Consider the following 20000-nt stretch of genomic DNA (forward strand, 5'->3'; position numbering starts at 1 on the left):
TGGATCTGCATATGTCGTGGGTCCACCTATGTGAACAAACAGATGCTTCTGATACTGAAAATAAAAAAATTATAATTAAAACCCAATTATATACCCAAATATAAGTACTAACAACTATAATTCTTACTCATTTCAAATTTCAAATTTTAAAAACACATACATATGTAGAAAAAGGTATGAGACTGAATATTTTCACAGTGCAAGAGATGTATCTGACTGATATCCATTATATTTTCATCAGAAATAAATTTATTCCTGACAAAATTATAATCTGGTCTAATAGATCTCTTGCACTTGGAAGATACTCTTTCTCATTCATATTTTTTTCTACATTTGTCACAATGAACACTTAAAATATATATCTTGTAAAAGCAACTCTAAAGTACAAACAATTGTAAATTTTGCTGTAATATATCTCATATAAAAATTTCAACATATATCATCAATACAGTTTAAATACCAATATGTACATGGAATTCATAAACCAAAAACAAAATCCTGAGAGAAGAAAAGAAGACAAAATATAACATAACAGCAAAAAACAACAATAACATCTTACTGTGTCTGGATCTCTCTGGGACTCCATGAAAGCACTAAACTCAACAAGTCGCAGCTTCTGGGTGGCGATGGATCTTCCCTCCCACGGTGGCACTGTGACAGAGGGTGCCGCGGCTGGCTGTAGGAGGCCGCTCATGCCTCCTGTTCCAGGCTTTGTTTCGCTGCCCATGCCAAAGGCGGACTGAGCAAAAGGCTTGACACTAGAGGGGGGGAAAGTGTCATTAGTTAAAAGAAGAAGAATGTGATACGAGTGAGATGCTTTACAGTTGCATGTCCAAATTTACGTTCCTTTGAAAGAATACAATATCTTCACACCAATTCCAGCTCTCCTAATCTAAGACTTATCAAATATGAGTCACCATTCCAGGGAAACAAAGGACACTCATCATCACATCATCCCAACTTACTCTTGACTTGTTCCAGCCTGAAGACCTCCTTGCCAAAAAGCACTGGCATATGACACAGGAGGAGGAGGTAACCCAAGGGACGCCTTGTTGTGCATCACTGACGCGGACACGATCTGCGCAGACGACATGGAGGACATTGTCTGCAGTGCTTTTTCTTTTGTGGCAGCGTCCTGGGGGGGGTATATGTAACATGTTAGTTCCATGTACGATTCACTGATATACCATGTACGTTTCTATTTCATATGCAAAATATCGAAACACATGAATCTGATCGCTGTGCATCTATTGCATTTCTTTTTAGAATAAAACTAAGCTGTTGATTGTCACTCACCAGTCTAAGCATTCCGCCATTTTCTTCTGATGTGCAGCCCTAAAATAAGGTACAAAAGTCTGGTTAAGTACGTGTAAATATTAATGATTTTCGACACATAATGTAATGACACTATATGTGGCAATTTTATTCAAACTTCTTGTGTATGAAGTATCCCAAAATGTAAGTGTACTGTACTTCTGCTCTTGGTGTGAAAATATAAAAATAAGAATGTACTCTCCACAGCTCTTATGTAAATTAAAATGGCAAGTTATCCTAAAGTCTCTGGAGAATCAAGTATAAATCTTAGAAGCTTTAGCCATGAATACTTTACTTAAATAAAACTTTGGAGGAAAAAATATCATCTGCAACAAAGTTAATGTTAAAAAGTTTTTTGTTCTTTTTTTAAAGAAATACTAAAAGTAAATAGTAACTTTTACCATACCACCATGTTATCTACTTCACAACAATGGTAGAAGTACACAGAAAAAAAAGAAAGAAAAAAATCATGCAAATGTACAAGATCAATACAAGGTAAAAATCCCTTGTGGATAAGAATATCAAAGGAGAAAAGAGTGTTAAAACTTCTTTCCAGAAAGAACAATTCCTATCAGAGGTAAAGAAATTCTTATGGGACTTAAGATTACTACATAGAGATCAGAAACTGATTGTTACAGAGAATATAAGGTACCAGAAGAGCAGTAATAAGTTAATGAGTATTTTTTAACAGTGAAGCCTTCCCTTTAACCTCAGGCAGGCAGTGAAATAGTATGGTGTGCTACAAGAATTCATACTCAGCTACTCAACAACTGCTACATGTGCTCTGGTGCAAATGCATTTTTTCACCACTTGTTACATTGCAAAATAATGTCAGTCCCAGTGAAACAGTAGGAAGACTGTAGTAGGTACAGAGGCATACCAACAGAAACACACATGATCAATCCATTGTACAATTCAAACTAATTATAATCTAGTTCACAGATTTTAACACCTAACCAAATTCCATTTGTGAAAATCATTCCAATACATTCTTAATGCATTTGGGAATGCTCTGGATAGGCGATAAATGGGATTCTAGATTACAGTTCGAGGTTGAACAACAATTGACACGTGAGATCCTAACTTGCTTCACTCAGGAGCTTCATCCTCCTACAACACCTTGGGCAAGTCAAGTCACATAGGGTGCACATATATATACACACATATATAGACATATACACATACATACATACACATATGTATACATATATACATATATATATATATATAGCTTTTTTTTTTTCAAGCAGGATTCTTTCTTAAAACAACGGAAAAAAGGAAAAGCGCCTATGAAGCGCCCATGCCCCAAGGAGGCATTTGTGGCTCGGTTTACGTTAGGTGAGGTACACACCACAACACCCAGCTGAGGAACAAAGCAAAGACTCCAGCCTTACCCCTGGTACATCCTGCAAAAAGAAAAATGGATGTGTGAGTCATGCGAACTAAAAGCCATGTGAATGCCTGATCTGTGAACTTATTAGTAGTTTTATTTTCATATATATATAAAAGTATACAGCACTGTCTATACATACATGTATACCTGTATATACATATACATATATATACACACACATAAACATAAATATATGTATATGCATATGCATATGTACATGTATGAATGTATATGTATATGTATATGTGTGTCTGTATGCGTGTATGTGTGTGTGTGTGTGTATATATATATATATATATATATATATATATATATATATATATATATATATATATACACACACATATATATATATATATAAATATATATATATATATATATATATATATATATATATATATATACATATAAATATATATATATATATATATATATAAATATATATATATATATATATATATATATATATATATATATATATATATATATATAAATATATATATATATATATATATATATATATATATATATATATAAATATATATATATATATATATATATATATATATATACATACATATATATACACACACACATTTACATACACATACACACACACAATATGTATATACCCTAGTCAAAACAGTTGCTACAATGACAAGTCACATCTAGAGAAAGCTAAGCTGTGTTAAACTAACGATATTCCTAACCCAGTATTGTCTATACAAAAAGTGTATCTGTCTATCTTTCCCCTGTAAGACCACGAAGATTAATATTTGTTATATAGATTTGCTGTAACACTGTACCAGGGGTAAATTGCATACAACACTTATTTTCCGTCACAATTGAGGTTGTCTTTATGTGGGAAAAATAACATTAATGGCAGCCAAAACATTAATGGGTAAAAGCATTAATAAGTACAATTAGAAATAAAACGAATCTTGCACTTCCACTACATAGGAAAAAAAACAAACACTAATGTCATTTTCACGTCTCATTTGGTAAAGATTTTTCAAGCATCCAATTAAAACAATAACATTTATGTAAATTTCTAAAATATGTCCCAGCATTAACTTTGATCTACACCAAGGTAGAGATATTAATTGATAAGAAATGTAACTAATTATGTTTTTGTAAGTTTTAAAAGAATTATTTCAAGTATAATAGGTATATTAAATAACAGGCCAATATAGCACAATGCTAATTATGACATTAACGCAAATTCATACACGTGGGGAAAATTTTCGTGTCTAAAGCAGATACAAAACTCATATAGAACATTGTAATCTTTCCCAAACTTAATAAACACATTTGTCAACATTTCCATAAAGATCTTTCAAAAATCTTGCATCTGGTAGTATAGCGCAGCCTCTTTGTTAGTTCTATGGTTTAAAAGCAATTAGGATTTGGAAAAAAACAATCATTCGCGTTCACAGCTTTCCTTATACTAATAGAAATACCAATTATAATAATAAATAAAACTTGGGAGGGAAGGAGGAGGGGGGGGGGGGGAGAAGCGAGAGGGGCAGGAAGGATGAAGAGAGAAAGTGGACAGAAGGAAAGAAGAGAAAATAGAGGAGAGGCGATGAAGAGGAAAAGGGAAAAGAGGGATGGCGAAGAGGAGAACGAGGAAAGATATGGAAGAAGGGAAGGCATGGAAATTGAAGAAAAGGAAACAAAACCAAAGATACAAACGGAAAAAAAAAATATATATATATACACGGTATACATACATACATATGAATATAAAAATATATACATACATACATACGCACCCACAAACACATATATCTATAAGTCAAGGAATCACTATCCAATCCTAAACTACTCGAAGGGGGGGGGGGAGATATTCAGAACCCCCCCCCCCCCCCTTCACAAAGGAATCGAACGCTCTCTCTCTCTCCCTCACCTTGAGCTTGGCCTGGATCTCGCGCAGCTTGCGTCTCGCGAGAACCTGGATGTGAGATGAAACTTGCTTGCGGGTTCGGGTCTTGCCTGTCCGGAGCTTGATGTAGCGGGCGATCAGCTCGTTGCGGCCTGTGGGGGGAGGAAGGGGGTCAGTCATGGGGCGCCAGCGAGACCAATGGAGCATACAAATGGCAAGAATTAATGGTGCAAATGGGGCGTAAGGATGGTACAAGTGGTACATGTGGGGGTATATGAATACCGAGTGGTGTAAATGGTACATGTAAGTAATAAGAGTGTCATACATATGGCTTATCAATGGTACAAGTGGTCCAAGTAGTATAAACGAGGTACATGTCTGGTACAAATAAAATTGGTATAATATGAACAAAGAAACTTCGTAAATCTGGAAACTGATTGGTACAAGTCAATGGTACAACAACAGCAGATCAGCGAGTGAACTGCAAGGGGGGTGGGGGGTGATGGAACAAATGAACAATTCAGCAAAAGGTTTTAATGCAGCGAATAAAAGGCATGGGAGCGTGAGACATCTTAGCATATGATTACTACATACATTTGTGAACATGTGCAAAAGCACATATTCCATATATACACTTTGTCTATTTATAGAAACTCACTCACACTCTCACTCACTCACTCTCTCTGAAAACCACTGGAAAGAAAACGTACATCAGATATTAAATTCAAAGAATAAAAAATCAACAGTTTTTTTCTTGCCCCTGCCCCCCCCCTCCCCACACTCCGATAAAACAAAACGTTATTATGATGGCGCACCTGCATTTTTTTTTCTTGAGACGCGGCGATTTTAACTTGGTGCAATTTGTTTGTCTTTCTCATAAGCCGAGGCAACAGCTACGAAGACTGTGCGTGAATGTATCTCACAAATTCACAACTTAATGTCAAAGATAATGGTAAACGAAGTCCAGTGGAAAGCGAATCATGCATTGAGTTCATGATTTTATCACTGTTATTAATATTTTTTGAAGTCTACGATTTACGGCCAGCTTACAACTTCCACGCTACATATTTTCGTATTCCCTCGCGATGAGTTATCGACCTACATAGTATTATTATTCTGAAAAGGAACTCCCGAAAAATAAAGTTTTTTTTTAACAGCTTCAAATGCATGAAATTCGCAGTGTTCGGATACAGCTCCGCAGCGGTTGCCACAACTAACGGAACATTGCACCATTTTTCAAGGATATGCTTCAATTTCCCGATATCCCGGCGATTTTAACCACCAAAGGGACAAGATTATCTTACGTGACCGCTTATGAAGAAAACGAGAGGCAGCGACAAAGAGATCGCGAGTTTACCAATGCGTTGTTATTAAATGTTCATGACTATATGGAAACTCGCCTGTGCCAAAGGGAGGGGTTCCCTTATTGTCAAGGGAGAACAGGCAAAAATGGTGCTTATGCAGATGCGCGGTAGAGGCGCCTCTCTCGTTGCCATAAAACACAAAGACGACCTTAATGGGCCCCAAGTTGATTACTAAGAGATGACCGCAGGGCAGGTGCGACCAGGCGGTTCCCGAAGCTCGTTTTCTTGGCTTAAATTCGAAGCCATTAACCGAAAGGCTGAGCGAAACAACCACTTTACGAAACAGCTTCCGCCGAACGCTACGGCACACGTTCACCGCCGCCCGAGAGTCCAACGCAAAGCAGGCCCACTGCCCTCAGACGGTCTCAAATCCACGTTCTTGCTCTCATTAGGTGAATCATAAGCGTTGATGGAAGCCCGTAAGTACGTGGCAACCGGGAGCAGACAACAGCAGCAGCGGTTCCCCGAGGATCACAAGGCAAAAAGAAAAAGAAAAAAATTGTGGCAAAGCTGCTCGATTTTTCTTGCGACTCCAAAGTGAACCCGAATGACACACAGCAGGCGGTGGCGAGCCGATAGTACGTGACGTTATGGGTGCTTGGACGCTGCTGTTTTCTATCATAATATACCCAAGGATTTGGTTTTACCATAAACAGGTAGACAGACACACACAGACACACACGCACACAGACACACACACACACACACACACACACACACACACACACACACACACACACACACACACACACACACACACGCGCGCGCGCGCGCGCAGAGAGAGAGAGAGAGAGAGAGAGAGAGAGAGAGAGAGAGAGAGAGAGAGAGAGAGAGAGAGAGAGAGAGAGAGAGAGAGAGAGAGAGAGAGAGAGAAACAAAGAGAACTTGGCAACAAGATGAGCACGCGGGAACAAATAAAAAAACAACCCAAGAAAGAAAGACGAACAAACAAACAAAATAATACGCAACACAAAATACGCAATTATATAAAACACAAGAAAAGCAAGACGATCCACGAGATAACACCTCAGAACTTTTATTACTTTTGTTTTGAGCGGAAGGATAAAGCACTGAGTTGGGAGGACAGGAGAAATATATCCCCAGCGACGGTGCACATGTCAAAATGCCGATGACATTTCTTCCATGCAAATGTTGTAACTGGACGGACGATCGTTACTTCTGAAGGAAGAGATTTTTCTTTTCTTTTTCCCTGAACTGGTATTCCCTAAGACCCAGAAGCACCCGCGAAAATACAAACAGCCGTAAGCAGATTACCCGCCAAACCGAGGTCAAGGCGACGAGCGAGAGATTGGACAAGGCGGTTCGAGAAGCACTTACGCTAAGATGACACAAGCCATAGGGGATGGCAGGGGGAGGGAGAGAGGGGGGGAAGGAGGAAGATGGTAGGGAGAAAGAGAGACTAACATGGGGACGAGGGAGAGTAGCGGGATATAAGGGAGAGAGGTGGAAGGAGGGGAGGAAGGGGAGGGAGAGGAGGGAGGAGGGAGGAGGGAGGAGGAGGATGCGATGTTCCAAATCCACCACAACCCTCCCCCCCCATCCACCTCCCCCCCAACACACCTAATCTCTACTACACCTGCGCCTTCCCTCCACAACACCCGCTCTCTGCTTGTACAAAAGAAGGCGAGGAGGAGAATGAATGAAAGGGAGGTGGGGAAAGGGGAATGGGGGAAGGGAGACGTTTAGAAGCGGGAGGGAGGAGGAGAAGGGGGAGAGAGAAACGGAGATGGAAACGAAGGGAGAAATAAGAGAGAGAGAGGGAGGGAGGGAGGGAGGGAGGGAGAGATAGATAGACAGATAGATAGATAGATAGAGAGAGAGAGAAGGAAAGGTGGCAGAGGGGGCAGGGGGCAGGGGGGAGGGGGCAGAGGGCAAGGCGCGGGCAGTGGTGGCAAGAGAGCGAGCGTTACACCGTTACCTTACCAGTGGTACAACCTGCCCTCTCCCGACTTCCTCTCTCTCTCTCTCTCTCTCTCTCTCTCTCTCTCTCTCTCTCTCTCTCTCTCTCTCTCTCTCTCTCTCTCTCTCTCTCTCTCTCTCTCTCTCTCTCCTTCCACTATTTACTTTTTTCATAATCCCGCTCTCCCTCTCGTGTTATCTGCTTTCTAAACGCATCTAACAGTTTCTAGCACTCACACTGAGCATCCCACAAACCAATCCTTTCTTCAACTTCCCCAACTCACAAAATGTATCCTTTCTCCCTCTGCCCCTCGTCCTCCTCCTTTTCTCCCCTTCCCTTTCCCCTTTCCTCACTCCGTCCCTCTCTATCCCTTTCATCTCTCCTCTCTCCCTTAGCCCTTTCATCCTCCCTCCCTCTTTACCATCCCACTGCCTCCTACCCCCTTCTTCCTACCCCCTCTCCCTACCTCTAGCCGTCCCCTCCCTCCCTCTACCCCTTCCCCCCCCCCTAGCGGCGCCACGAAGGGAGGTGAGTTACGACGCCCCTGCTATTCACCGGACATCTCAGAGGATCACACCGGCGCCCATCACGCCCTCCCACGCACGCCCTTCCCCGTCCTCGGTCGGGAAAGGGAGGGGGAGGGATGGGGGGGAAAGGGAAGGGGCGAGGGGAGGGGTAGGGGGTGCGAGGAGAGGGGAACCGGTGACAGGAGGAGGAAGATGAGGAGGAGGAGGAGGAGGGAGAAAAGGGAGAAAGGAGAGGGGGAGGGGGAGGGAGGATGGGGGTGGATAGGTGTATCAGGGAAAGACCCTTGTTCTAGGATTCGAGTTGACTGCGTGCATGCTTGAACCGCAGGATTCTCAGCTGGAATACTTTCTTCTCCGGTGTCAGCTGCATCGCAATGGCAGACAGTGCTGCTTGACACCGACTCTGGCCTTTATGCAGTCTCACAGCCGGATCACTTGCCGGAATAACACTCGGGCGTTGCGGAAATTAAACGTGTTCATCTGTTTTTAAAGGTGTCATGTTATCATTCATTGCACTACTGTCACTCCTCGTTAGTCAGGCCACCGGTGGGAGGAGAGCGGGGGGGGGGGGGGGTGATCTTCGCCGCGGGAGGCTCAGGGAATTATCAAGTATAAGCACAACTCTCTCGTTTCCTCTCCTCCTTCTCCTACTCCTTCTTCTTCTTTTTCTCTCTCTCTCTCTCTCTCTCTCTCTCTCTCTCTCTCTCTCTCTCTCTCTCTCTCTCTCTCTCTCTCTCTCTCTCTCTCTCTCTCTCTCTCTCTCTCTCTCCCCCCCTCCCTCCCTCATCTCGATTCTACCATTCGCCTCCTGTCCTTCGCTCCGCATCCCCCTCGCTTACCTTTGCCTCGAGGCTCCTAACTCACCCTCGGGCGTATCGTTACAACAACAGGGAGACTGAGGGGTGAGGGAGGGGGAGGGGGGGGGACGGGGCAGAGGAAGGGTGCGGCAAACGGGGGGAAGGGGGAAGGGGGAAGGGTTGATAACAAGAGTGGTGTTGGTGAGGTGAGTGCGATGAGCACGGGCACTGTCTTGGGACAACATCTGAGGTGTATCCTGGAGATAGAGGTGCGGGGAAGGAAGGAGGGAACGAGAGAGAGAGAGAGAGAGAGAGAGAGAGAGAGAGAGAGAGAGAGAGAGAGAGAGAGAGAGAGAGAGAGAGAGAGAGAGAGAGAACGTAACAGGACAGGGAAGACGGCATATCACTCACTCAAACACACAAACAAACAAACATTCGGGTCAATAGACACCACATGGCTGATCATGCAACATCTCCCTCCCCTCTTCCCCCTCTACCCTCCCCCCCCTCCATGGGACTCCCAGCCTCTCCCGCTCGAGCCGCGATGATCGTCTGTCGACATCTTTAACCACTATCTTTATCGGCGTCGGTTCCCGCTGAGTCACACCTCCTTCGAGATGCACGGGGCGAGAGGAAGCGTGCTATTAGGCCGCGCTGATTCCCGATGACTCCCGCAGACCAAACCCTTCCGGGTCCTCCTCGTCATCGTCGTCGTCCTCCTCCTCCTCCTCCTTCTCCTTATTGTCTCCACTCCCACCTCCAACTCCTTCCTTTCGCTTGCTCCTTGCCCCCGTCTCTCCCTCTCCTCGTTCTCCTACATCTCGTCCGCATTTATCCTCCTCTTCATCCTATTCCTATACCTAAGTTCCTCCTCCTCTTCTCCTCTACGTCCTTTTTCTCTTTGTACTTCTCATTCTTCACTTTCTCAACTCCTTTTTTATTCCTGTTTCCTGGCAGAAGCAGAGACGCGCGCGTGTGTGGAGGGAGGTCAAGCACTGTTGTGGCGCCCGCGATGGCGTGTCCTTTAAACCAGACAATTCAAATGTGTCCTCCACCATCACCTTCCCCCTCCAGTCCCGCCCCCGCGCCCTCCACCCCCCCTCCGAGCCCCCGCGGGCCCTCGGGATAAGCAACGGCCACATGTTGCACGTGATGATGCGAGGGAGTCGTGTAGGGTAGGACGGGACGAGTCACTTAGTGGGGGTTGCACAGCTTCTGCAAGATATCGCAACCCGACGGGTAGGGAGGTGGCCGGTGCCCTCGGGGTAAGAGGGAGAGGGAGGGGTGGGGGAAGGGTTAAGACGGCCACCACCACCACCACTACCACTACCACCGCCACGACCAGCGCACTCGCCTCCTTTACAACCACCTCTCACTAAACATCTTCTACCCACGCAAACCCCAAAGGCTTGCCTCTCTCTCTCTCTCTCTCTCTCTCTCTCTCTCTCTCTCTCTCTCTCTCTCTCTCTCTCTCTCTCTCTCTCTCTCTCTCTCTCTCTCTCTCTCTCTCTCCCCGCCCACCCGATGACCATAGCATCTGCCTCCTGGCCGCCCACGGCGCACCAAGATTCCCGAAAGATGGTCAAGAGGCTTTTGCAAAGCGTGGCGAGGCGACAGTTGTCAGGAGTGCCGCCACGCCACACCGCAGCCACGCCACACCGCAGCCACGCCACACCGCAGCCACGCCACAACGCAGCACCACCTCGCACATCACACCACGCCAGGACTCAACCACAAAACAGCACACCACGTCACACCAGCACACCACACCGAAGCGCTCCCGCCACACCAGCCAGCGCCTTCGCCACGCCGCCACCAGCTCGAGCGCTCCCCAATTGGGCTGCGGATGAGTCATGCCCGGACCAACAGCGGCAACAATGAGCAACGTCTCAGGCAACAAAGGAGAAGTGGGCGGCACACGGGCGGGCGGGCGAGGAGGAGGAGGAGGAGGAGGAGGAGGAGGAGGAGGAGGTGGAGGAGGAGGAGGAGGAGGAGGAGGAGGAAGAGGAGGAAGAGGAGGAGGTGGAGGAGGAAGAAGAAGAGGAGGAGGAGGAGGAGGAGGAGGAGGAGGAGGAGGAGGAAGAGGAGGAGGTGGAGGAGGAAGAAGAGGAGGAGGAGGAGGAGGACGACGACGAATAAGACGAAGAAGACAATGAACGGAGGAGAAAACGACGGCGATGAAAGAAAAAAGGAAGAAGGGTGTGGGGGAGGAGGAGACGATGAAGGAGATGATGGAGAGGGGAACAAGTAGAACAGCCCACGTGTTTATTATGCACCACGTTGTCGTTGTCGTTCTCTCTCTCTCTCTCTCTCTCTCTCTCTCTCTCTCTCTCTCTCTCTCTCTCTCTCTCTCTCTCTATCTATCTCTCTCTCTCTCTCTTTCTCTCTCTCTCCTTGCTCGGTGCTGCCCTTCCCTGTCACGTGACACTCGGCTACTGGCGTGCCCTATGCCCCAAACTCCTTCGTCAATAGTTCTTTGATCGTGCGTTGGTGCGTCTGTCTGTCCGCGTGAAGGTGAGGTTCAGAAGGTGGCGAAGGGGGGAGGGGGAGGGGAGGGGGGTACCCGCTCTCCCCAGTTCTGTAACTTTCTCGTATTACGGTTACTTGTACACCTCTTGTCAGGCCACTTATTTACTACACTTGTCTTGCGCGCTCGCACCCCCACCCCCCCATCCCCCCTCTCTTCCTCTTCCTCCTCCTCCTCCTCCTCCTCCTCCTCCTCCCCCATCGTCCTCCTTCTCCACCTCTTCCTCCTCTCCTCCCCACCCTACCTCCTTACCTCCCTCCCACCGCTCTTTCTTACCACACACACATACACACACACACACACACACACACACACACACACACACACACACACACACACACGTCTTCGCTTCCTTATTTCTTCTGCGCTTCACCTTGGCTCTACCGAATGACCCCCCCCCCCCCCCACCCCCACCCCCCGACAAACCCACAAACGCAAGTCCTCGAAAGAATCACATGCAGATTATCGCGCCCCCTTGGCAGAAATTCGGAGGAAAAGTTACGTGTGTGGCGCATACTTCTCGACTTCCCGGCGTGCGAGGCAGTGCGTGCACTTTCTCGTTACGACAGTGCTTTATTTACTTATTTATCTATTTCCCTGTGTCGTTCTCTCTCTCTCTCTCTCTCTCTCTCTCTCTCTCTCTCTCTCTCTCTCTCTCTCTCTCTCTCTCTCTCTCTCTCTCTCTCTCTTTCTCTCTCTCCCTCTCCATCAGATGGTCGTAGACGCTGCATTGCAAGTTGCAAGCTTATCACACGAGAGTACCTTTACCGTCCCCACCCAGCCCCCACCTACACCTGTGCCTTCCTTCAAAGCGTTGCAACACGGCCGAGACGCACCGAGCGGGTTGACAGCCGGCCCTCTCCCGCTCGCCATTTCACAAGGGGCGATTCACGGAAACGACTTTCAAAAAAAAAAAAAAAAAAAAAAAAAAAAAAAAAAAAAAAAAAAAAAAAGGCGCGCGCGGGAAAATCCGGAATCAATCATTTCCGGCCACGAACTTTCGGGCGATTGGAATGTTTCTCAGGCGCTTCTTCCCGCAACGAAAAAGAAAAAAAAAAAAAAAAAAAAATCGTATGAATAAATACAGACGAGAGTATCGGGACCATTCAGTGATAAAATAGATAACGGGTATCAGCGAGAAGGTGGGTGGGCGAGAGCACTAGGAAGTGTGTGTGTGTGTGTGTGTGGGGGGGGGGGGAGAGAGAGAGAGAGAGAGAGAGAGAGAGAGAGAGAGAGAGAGAGAGAGAGAGAGAGAGAGAGAGAGAGAGAGAGAGAGAGAGAGCGAGAGAGCAGCACCTTATAAGGGGGTCCCTCAGGACCTCGACACGGGCCGTCCTCTGCTCCCTGACCCTCCTCTCCCTCGGCCGTCTTGCTTGCGTGCTTGCGTCTCCTCCTTCACGTCCTGGCCCTTGTCTGCTTGCATTATCACATTCTGTCATTCTTCCCCCTTTTCGCTTCCTGCTTCTACGTTGTTTTTTTCTTGTCACTCCCTCCCTCTTCCTCTCTTCCCCCTTTCGTCCCCGTGTCTTTATCATCCCGTACATTCTCTTTGTCTATGGCCCTTTCCCTTCATCTGTTTCCCTCTCCTCTCCCCCTTTTCTTTTGTTTTTTTCTCTCTTCCGTTGCCTGGAATCATCCGCTTATTCCTCTTCCACTTACGATCGTCACTCCTTTATCGTGATCTCACTCTCCCTGTCTTTCATTTTCCTTTGTCTCTCATTCACAGGTCCCCTAATAGCTTCTCTCTCTCTCTCTCTCTCTCTCTCTCTCTCTCTCTCCTCTCCTCTCTCCTCGTCTCTCACTCTCTCTCTGCTCTCTCTCCTCTCCTCTCTCTCTCTCTCTCTCCCCCTCTCTCTCTCATCAGTCTACTCGGCTTTCAACCCGCTATTTATCGGTGTTTATATCCTTCCCCTCTTTTAATTTCCCCTTTCCTTTCCCCTCACGATGCTTTCATCCCATTCCTCGCTTTCCCATCCCTTTCCCCTTTTTCCCCTTTTCAAATCCTTTTTTTCTCCCCCCTTCCCCTTCCTCTCTTCACCCTTCCTAAATCTACCATCTGTTAAAAACCCTTTTCCTTAACCCCCCCCGTTCTTCCCGCCCTTCTCATTTCCCCTTCTCTATCCCTTGACCCCCTTCTCCCCTTCCCTTCCCCACCCCTCTTACTCTCTCCTCCTTACTCTCTTCCCTTCCTCGCCTCCTCCTCCTCCTCCTCTTCTTTCCTCTCGCCCTCCACCCCTTGCTCTCTCAACCTTCTTTTCTCCCTTTTCCTCTTCCTTCTTCATTCCCCTTCCCATCCCCATCTCTCCCTGGCTCCCCTTTCTCTCTTCCCTTCCCTTCCCTCTACTTCTCCCACCCTCTGCTTCTTCCTCTCCCTTCCTCCCCCTCCTCCCACACCCTCCGCCTCTTCCTCTCCCTTCCTCCCCCTCCCCCTACACCCTCTGCTTCTTCCTCTCCCTCCCTCCCCCTCCCCCCACACCCTCCGCCTCTTCCTCTCCCTTTCCCCCCCCTCCCCCCACACTTTCCGCTTCTTCCTCCTCCCTTCCTCCCCCCCCCCCCACCCGCCGCAAATTCATATCAATAACTCCCCGACTACGGCGCACGGTAAAGAATAATAAAAAAAATACCAATCAGGGACTTCACTTCAGACAAACTAACTTGGCCCGCCCGGGAAGAAAAGAACAAAAAAAAAAAAAAAAAAAAAAAAAAAAAAAAAAAAAAAAAAAATTGAAAGGAACATTGCGTCAATTTTGTCAACAAGTTTGCCGCTTTTTCTTCCGCGAGTCAAGCTCCCCTCTTTGAAGAAGACATAACCATCGCTTTATTAGCCGTCTTGCCTGAGGGGAAGAACCTCTTTACCCCCTTCTCTCCTCCTCTTCCTCTCCCTCCCTCGCCCCCCTCCCCCTTACGCCCTTTCCTCTCTTCTTATTATTTTGTCTTTGTCCTTTTGCTTGTCTTTTTTTTTGTACTAGTCTCGTACATGTTTGTTTTTGTTTCTCTCCGTCTACCTTTCTTTCTTCTTTCCCGCCTTTCCCTCTCCTTCTTCATCGCCTTCCCTCTCTCCTTCCCATCACCCTTCTCTTCTCCTCCTCCATCTCCTCCCCCACCCTTTTTCCCTCTCCCTCTTCCCTCTCGTCCAGCATCACATCATCAATTAAGATTCACTAGTCCGTTATCCAGAGCTCGATCGCCGGAGAATATTCGAAATTATGGCGCATAAAAAAGCACTTATCTTGCAAGTCTCTCAATATCAGCAGAACAATCAAGCAGTCCATTTAAATGTCTCTCTCTCTCTCTCACTCTCTGTCTGTCTGTTTCTCTGTTTCTGTTTCTCTTCCTCTTCCTCTCTCTCTCTCTCTCTCTCTCTCTCTCTCAATCTCTCTCTCTCTCTCTCTCTCTCTCTCTCTCTCTCTCTCTCTCTCTCTCTCTCTCTCTCTCTCTCTCTGTCTCTCTCTCTGTCTCTCTCTCTGTCTCTCTCTGTCTCTCTCTGTCTCTCTCTTTCTCTCTCTCTCTCTCTCTCTCTCTCTCTCTCTCTCTCTCTCTCTCTCTCTCTCTCTCTCTCTCTCTCTCTCCTCTCTCTCTTTCTCTCTCCTTTTCTCTCTTTTTCTCTCCGTTTCTCTTCTGTCTGTCTGTCTGTCTGTCTGTTTTGTTGTCTGTCTCTCTCTTTTCCCTTTTCCCCCGATAAATTGTCATTTGCCAACGAACGGCAATATTGCATTACCTACAATGATAATACACGCGCACCTTTCCTCTTTCCAGGAGACGCAAGGTTAGCCAGGGACTATAAGCAGATTAACAAGCTCAAGGTTGTTTTGTTTTGTTTGATTAATCCTGGTTAATGTACTTTTTATTTTCATTCCTGTTAAGTTTTCTTTTATGTTGCGCCCTCGTCTTACGTCCCATTCTCTCTTCTGAACGCGCTGCTACTGTTTCCTTCTCCCCTTTCTCCCTCTTTCTCCTTCTCCTACTTCTCATTTCTCTTTCTACCCTTTCTTCTCGTTCTCGTTCTCCTTCCTCCTTTCTCTCCTTCCTTCCTTCTCCTCGCCTAACCATCTATCCACCCACTCTTCCCTTCTCCCTCTGTCCTTACCCTCCCTCCCCTATTCCTTTCTCCTTCTTCCCCTCTCCTCCCTCCCCTTTTCCTTTCTCCCTCTTCCCCTCTCCTCCCTCCCCTTTTCCTTTCTTTCCCCCTTTCCCCCACCCCTCCCCCCTACCCCTCCCTCCCCTTTTTCCTCCCTCCCCAATTCCCCCTTCCTCCCCCCACCCCATCTTCCCCCTTTCCCCTTTCCCCTTTCCCCCTCCCCTCCCTTCCCCTTTCCCTTCCCCCCTCCCTTCTCCTCCCCTCCCTTCCCTCTCCCGACCCCCTTCCCTTTTTTTTCCCCTTCTTTTTTTCCTTTCCCCCCCCGTTCCCCTTTTTCCCTGGGTTTCCAATGTGGATAAAAGGAGGGTTTTTTTTTTTTTTGGTTTTTTTTTTTTTTTTTGTTTTGTTTTTTTTTATTTTTTTTTTTTTTTATTTTTTTTTTTTTTTTTTTTTTGTTTTTTTTCCCTTCTCGCTCTACCCTTTTCAGCTCATTCCCGAGCCCCGAGCGTTAATTAAACTATCAAAATGTTTTTCCCTGCTGCTCAATATTCTTTTCTTCGGCACTCAAAGCGTCGATGTGCTGTGTTTGAGGGAGGGAGGGAGGGAGGGAGGGAGGGAGGGGAGAGATGTAGGAGGTGGAGGAAGAGGAGGAGGAGGAGGAGAAAGGGAGGAGGAGGAAAAGGGGAAGGAGGGAAGGCTGTGTTGGGGAGCAAGGGAAGAACGGAAGGAGAGCGTTGGGGAGGACGGGAACTACGGAGGGATGAGAAGGGGAGAGGAGGATGGAAGGTGGGGAGGAGGGGAGGGAAGATGGGAGAAGGGGAGGGGTGGAGAGGAGGAGCGAGGGGAGAGATGACTTGCCTTGCCGAGCGGAACGTTTCGTATGCTTTCATCACTCGCCGCCGCCGCCGCCGCCGCCAATGCTGCATCTGCCGCCAGCCGCAAGCGGAAATTAAACACGTTTTTTCTTTTTCTTTTTCGTTTTGATTTGCTCATCTCTCGGCTATCTTGTTATCCTAATCCAGCCGTGGCAGCGGGCGGGCGCCGCGACTGGGCATCCTTCATGTGGAAGGGTATCCGGGGCTATCCTCAGGAATGGGGGGGGGGGGGGTGAAGGGAGACGGACAAGGCGAAGGGAGGAAAAGGGAAAAGGGAAGGGGGAGGGAGAGGGGAAGGGGGAGGGAAAAGGGAAGGGAGAAGAAGGGAAAAGGGAAGAGGGAGGAAAGAGGCGAAGGGAGAAGAAAACAGGGAATGGGGGAGGGAAGAGGCAAGTGAGCAAAGAAGGGGAAAGGACTGGGAAATGAAAAGGAAGAGGGGAAAGGGAGGGGAAAGGGAGAAGGACGAGGGAAGGGTGTGGAAGGAGGACCAGGAGGGAGAGGATGTTTCTCAAGGACGAGGTCGGGAGGAGTTTGTTTTTCCTCGCTCCTCCTGCTTCTCCTCCTTCTTCCTCTTCTCATCTTCTTCGCTTCTTCGTTTTCTTCCTCCACGCTTTTTTGGTTCATTATTTAGCCCCTCCCCCCCCCTCAAAAAAAAAGAAAAAAAAAAAAAAAGAGAGAAAAAAAAAAAAAAAAAAACTGACCCCTCATCACAGAGAAACTCGTTTGTGATAAAAAAACAAAATAATTAACAGATTAAGGAAAGTAAGAAAAAAAAAAAAAATCTTATCTCTTCCTCTCTCTGAAAAGGTTTCCAAGTGGTCTCTCTTCTGTGCAAAGCAGTAAACAATAAACAACAATAAAGATAAGGAAAACCAGTCCCTAAACGCAGAAATGAAAACGTCGCCAAGAAATTAATTTGCAAGAAAAAAAAAAAAAAATACAATAATAATAATAATAATAACAATAATAAATATAAATAATAATAACAAAAATAATGAAAGTAATAACAACAACAACAACAACAACAATAATAACAAATAGCAATAATAATAGGAACAGCAATAATAAAAGTAATAACAATAACAAGAATAATAATAAAATGCGTCCACAAACTCTAATAACACATTCCACTCTCACGCCCCTTCTTCACAGTCTATGAAGCGCCACTCGATTTCTTTTTATCTTATTTAATAATTAAATAATAACTCCTTTGACACTTTGTACACCTTTAGTTCAATCTATCTATCGCACTTTCGTCATCCGGGTAACGCGACAAGTGAAAATAAATAACAACAATCACCAAAAAAAAAAAAAAGACTAACCGATCGGAAGCCAAGCATGGAAACGAACACATTTTTTTTCCGAGCATGGAAACGAACACGTCAATTTTTCTTCTTCTGTTGATACGCAAGAAAGCGAAAGGGAGATAGGAAAGGACGCAGACAAGAGAGGCAGGAGAGAAAGAGATAAGAGGAAAGAATGGGGAGAACGGGGAGGAAAAAAGAGGAAGCGGAGAAACAAAATAAAGAAGACGAAGAGGAGAGGGAGATGAGGAGAATGAGAAGGGAACGCGGGTTATGAGGAAGGAGGAAGGAAAACAGATGAAGTAAGGAGAGGAAGGAAGAGAGGGAGAACAGAGAATCGAAGGAAAAGCAAGGTAAGGGAGGAGAGGAGAAGGGGAATAAAGGGGAAAGAAGAAATGGGAGGAGAGGTACGGAAGAAAAGCGAATGATAGGGGAAGGAGAGGGAAGAGAAGGGACGAAGAGAGGAAAGCGGGGGAAAAGAGGGGAGAAGTGAGAGGGGAGAGGGGAGAGGGGGGAGGGGAGAGGGGGGAGGGGGGCCGGGGCATCCAGTTCTTCATAAAGATCAGTCTGTGCGCGGCCGCCTATTACAAGCGAGGGCCTCGGGACCACAAGGGCACAAGTCCCCCGACCCCTTGTTGCCCACTACGTCAACAGCACAGAAGTTCAATCACCTGATATCAATCCTCCCCCCCCTCCTCCTCCTCCTCCTCCTCTCCTCTCTTCTTCCTTCTCTTCCTCCTATCCACTCCTCTTCCTTCTCTTCCTCCTCTCCTATCCTACACCTCCTCCTCCTCCTCCTCTTCTCCCCTTTCCCCCTCCAGCTCCCTTTCTTCTCCTGTTCCTCCCTTTCCCCCCTACTTCCCCCCTTCCCCCCCCCCCCCCCCCCCCCTCCTGCTCTCATCCCCCCTTCTCCCTCCTCCTTATCTCCCTCCCTCCCTCCCACTTCTCCTCCTCCACTACCCACCCCCCTCCCTCCCTCCCTCCCCTTTCGACTAATCCAGGCTCTCCATCTAGAATTTGATTAGTTTCAATTAAAAGCTGAACCTCGATTTTCACGATAAATTCCAAGAGCGAGACACACACAAGGAGGAGGATTTTCACAAACTGCGGCTCTCGTTCGCTCGGCCGAGGGGCGATTGAGAGCAATGGGCGAACCCTGATAAAAAGGGAGAAAAAAGAGAGGGGGAGGAGGAGGAGAAGGAGGAGGAGGGAGGGAAAGTAGGAGGAAGAGAGGGGAGGATGGGAGGGAGGGAGAGGGGAGAGGGGAGAGGGAGGGAGAAGGAGAGGGAGAGGGAGGGAGAGAGAGAGAGAGAGAGAGAGAGAGAGAGAGAGAGAGAGAGAGAGAGAGAGAGAGAGAGAGAGAGAGAGAGAGAGAGAGAGAGATCCCTCCTCCAACTGGCGAAATGTCTCAATCCAGTGTCCATCTTCCCCTTAATGGCAGGAACAGGAGGCGTGTGGCTGGCGTAAGAAGGGAGACGGACGGAAGGTGGAAGATAAAAAAAAGTGGAGAAAGTGGACGCTCCAGCGCGGACGACCGGTGGCGCATCGGAAGGCGTCGACGGTCGTCCTGTTCGCCCCCCTCCCCCTCCCCCGGTCCTCCGCAAGGGCGAGGGCGGCGGAGGGGCGTCCGAGAGCGGAGGGCGGCCACGAGCAGCGGAGGGTCGGGAGGGCAGTGGGGGCCGCTGACGTTATTGGCAGCGCGGGTGACGGCGAGATGAAGGGGGACAAATGAGACGGCCGCGGAGGACAGCGGAGGCCCTCGGCGGCGGCCGTCCTCCCGCGCCCGTCCGAGGGTTAACAGGCGTCCCTCGGCCCGACCGCAACGCTGTCACCGATGGCAACAAAGATCAACAAAGGCGAAAAAGACTGCTTCGTTAGAATCGCCAAAGCACAACTCCACAGAGTAACGCCCGAGCGGTGGCGGGAGGCAGCACAGGGCCGAAGCAATTGTAAGAAAAATCATTACAAAACCGAAAGCAACACCAGAAAGTAACACAAGCGCCAGGAGAAGCGCA

At 47.3% G+C, this 20000-nt stretch overlaps 1 protein-coding gene across 1 annotated transcript in view; it reads right to left on the reverse strand.

The window, feature by feature from the left end:
• LOC125045861 (transcriptional enhancer factor TEF-1-like) overlaps nt 1-20000 on the reverse strand; it is a gene marked incomplete in the record, with an annotated part of 83660 nt that overhangs the window by 2854 nt on the left and 60806 nt on the right. Inside the window, 6 exon segments of the mRNA XM_047643414.1 lie at nt 1-54; nt 560-758; nt 966-1135; nt 1297-1335; nt 2709-2720; nt 4617-4744. The exon segment at nt 1-54 is cut by the window's left edge and continues 9 nt beyond it. Of these exon segments, the coding sequence (XP_047499370.1) occupies nt 1-54; nt 560-758; nt 966-1135; nt 1297-1335; nt 2709-2720; nt 4617-4744 (602 nt within the window).

Source organism: Penaeus chinensis, chromosome 38, assembly GCF_019202785.1.
Source record: "Penaeus chinensis breed Huanghai No. 1 chromosome 38, ASM1920278v2, whole genome shotgun sequence".
NCBI lineage: Eukaryota > Metazoa > Arthropoda > Malacostraca > Decapoda > Penaeidae > Penaeus > Penaeus chinensis.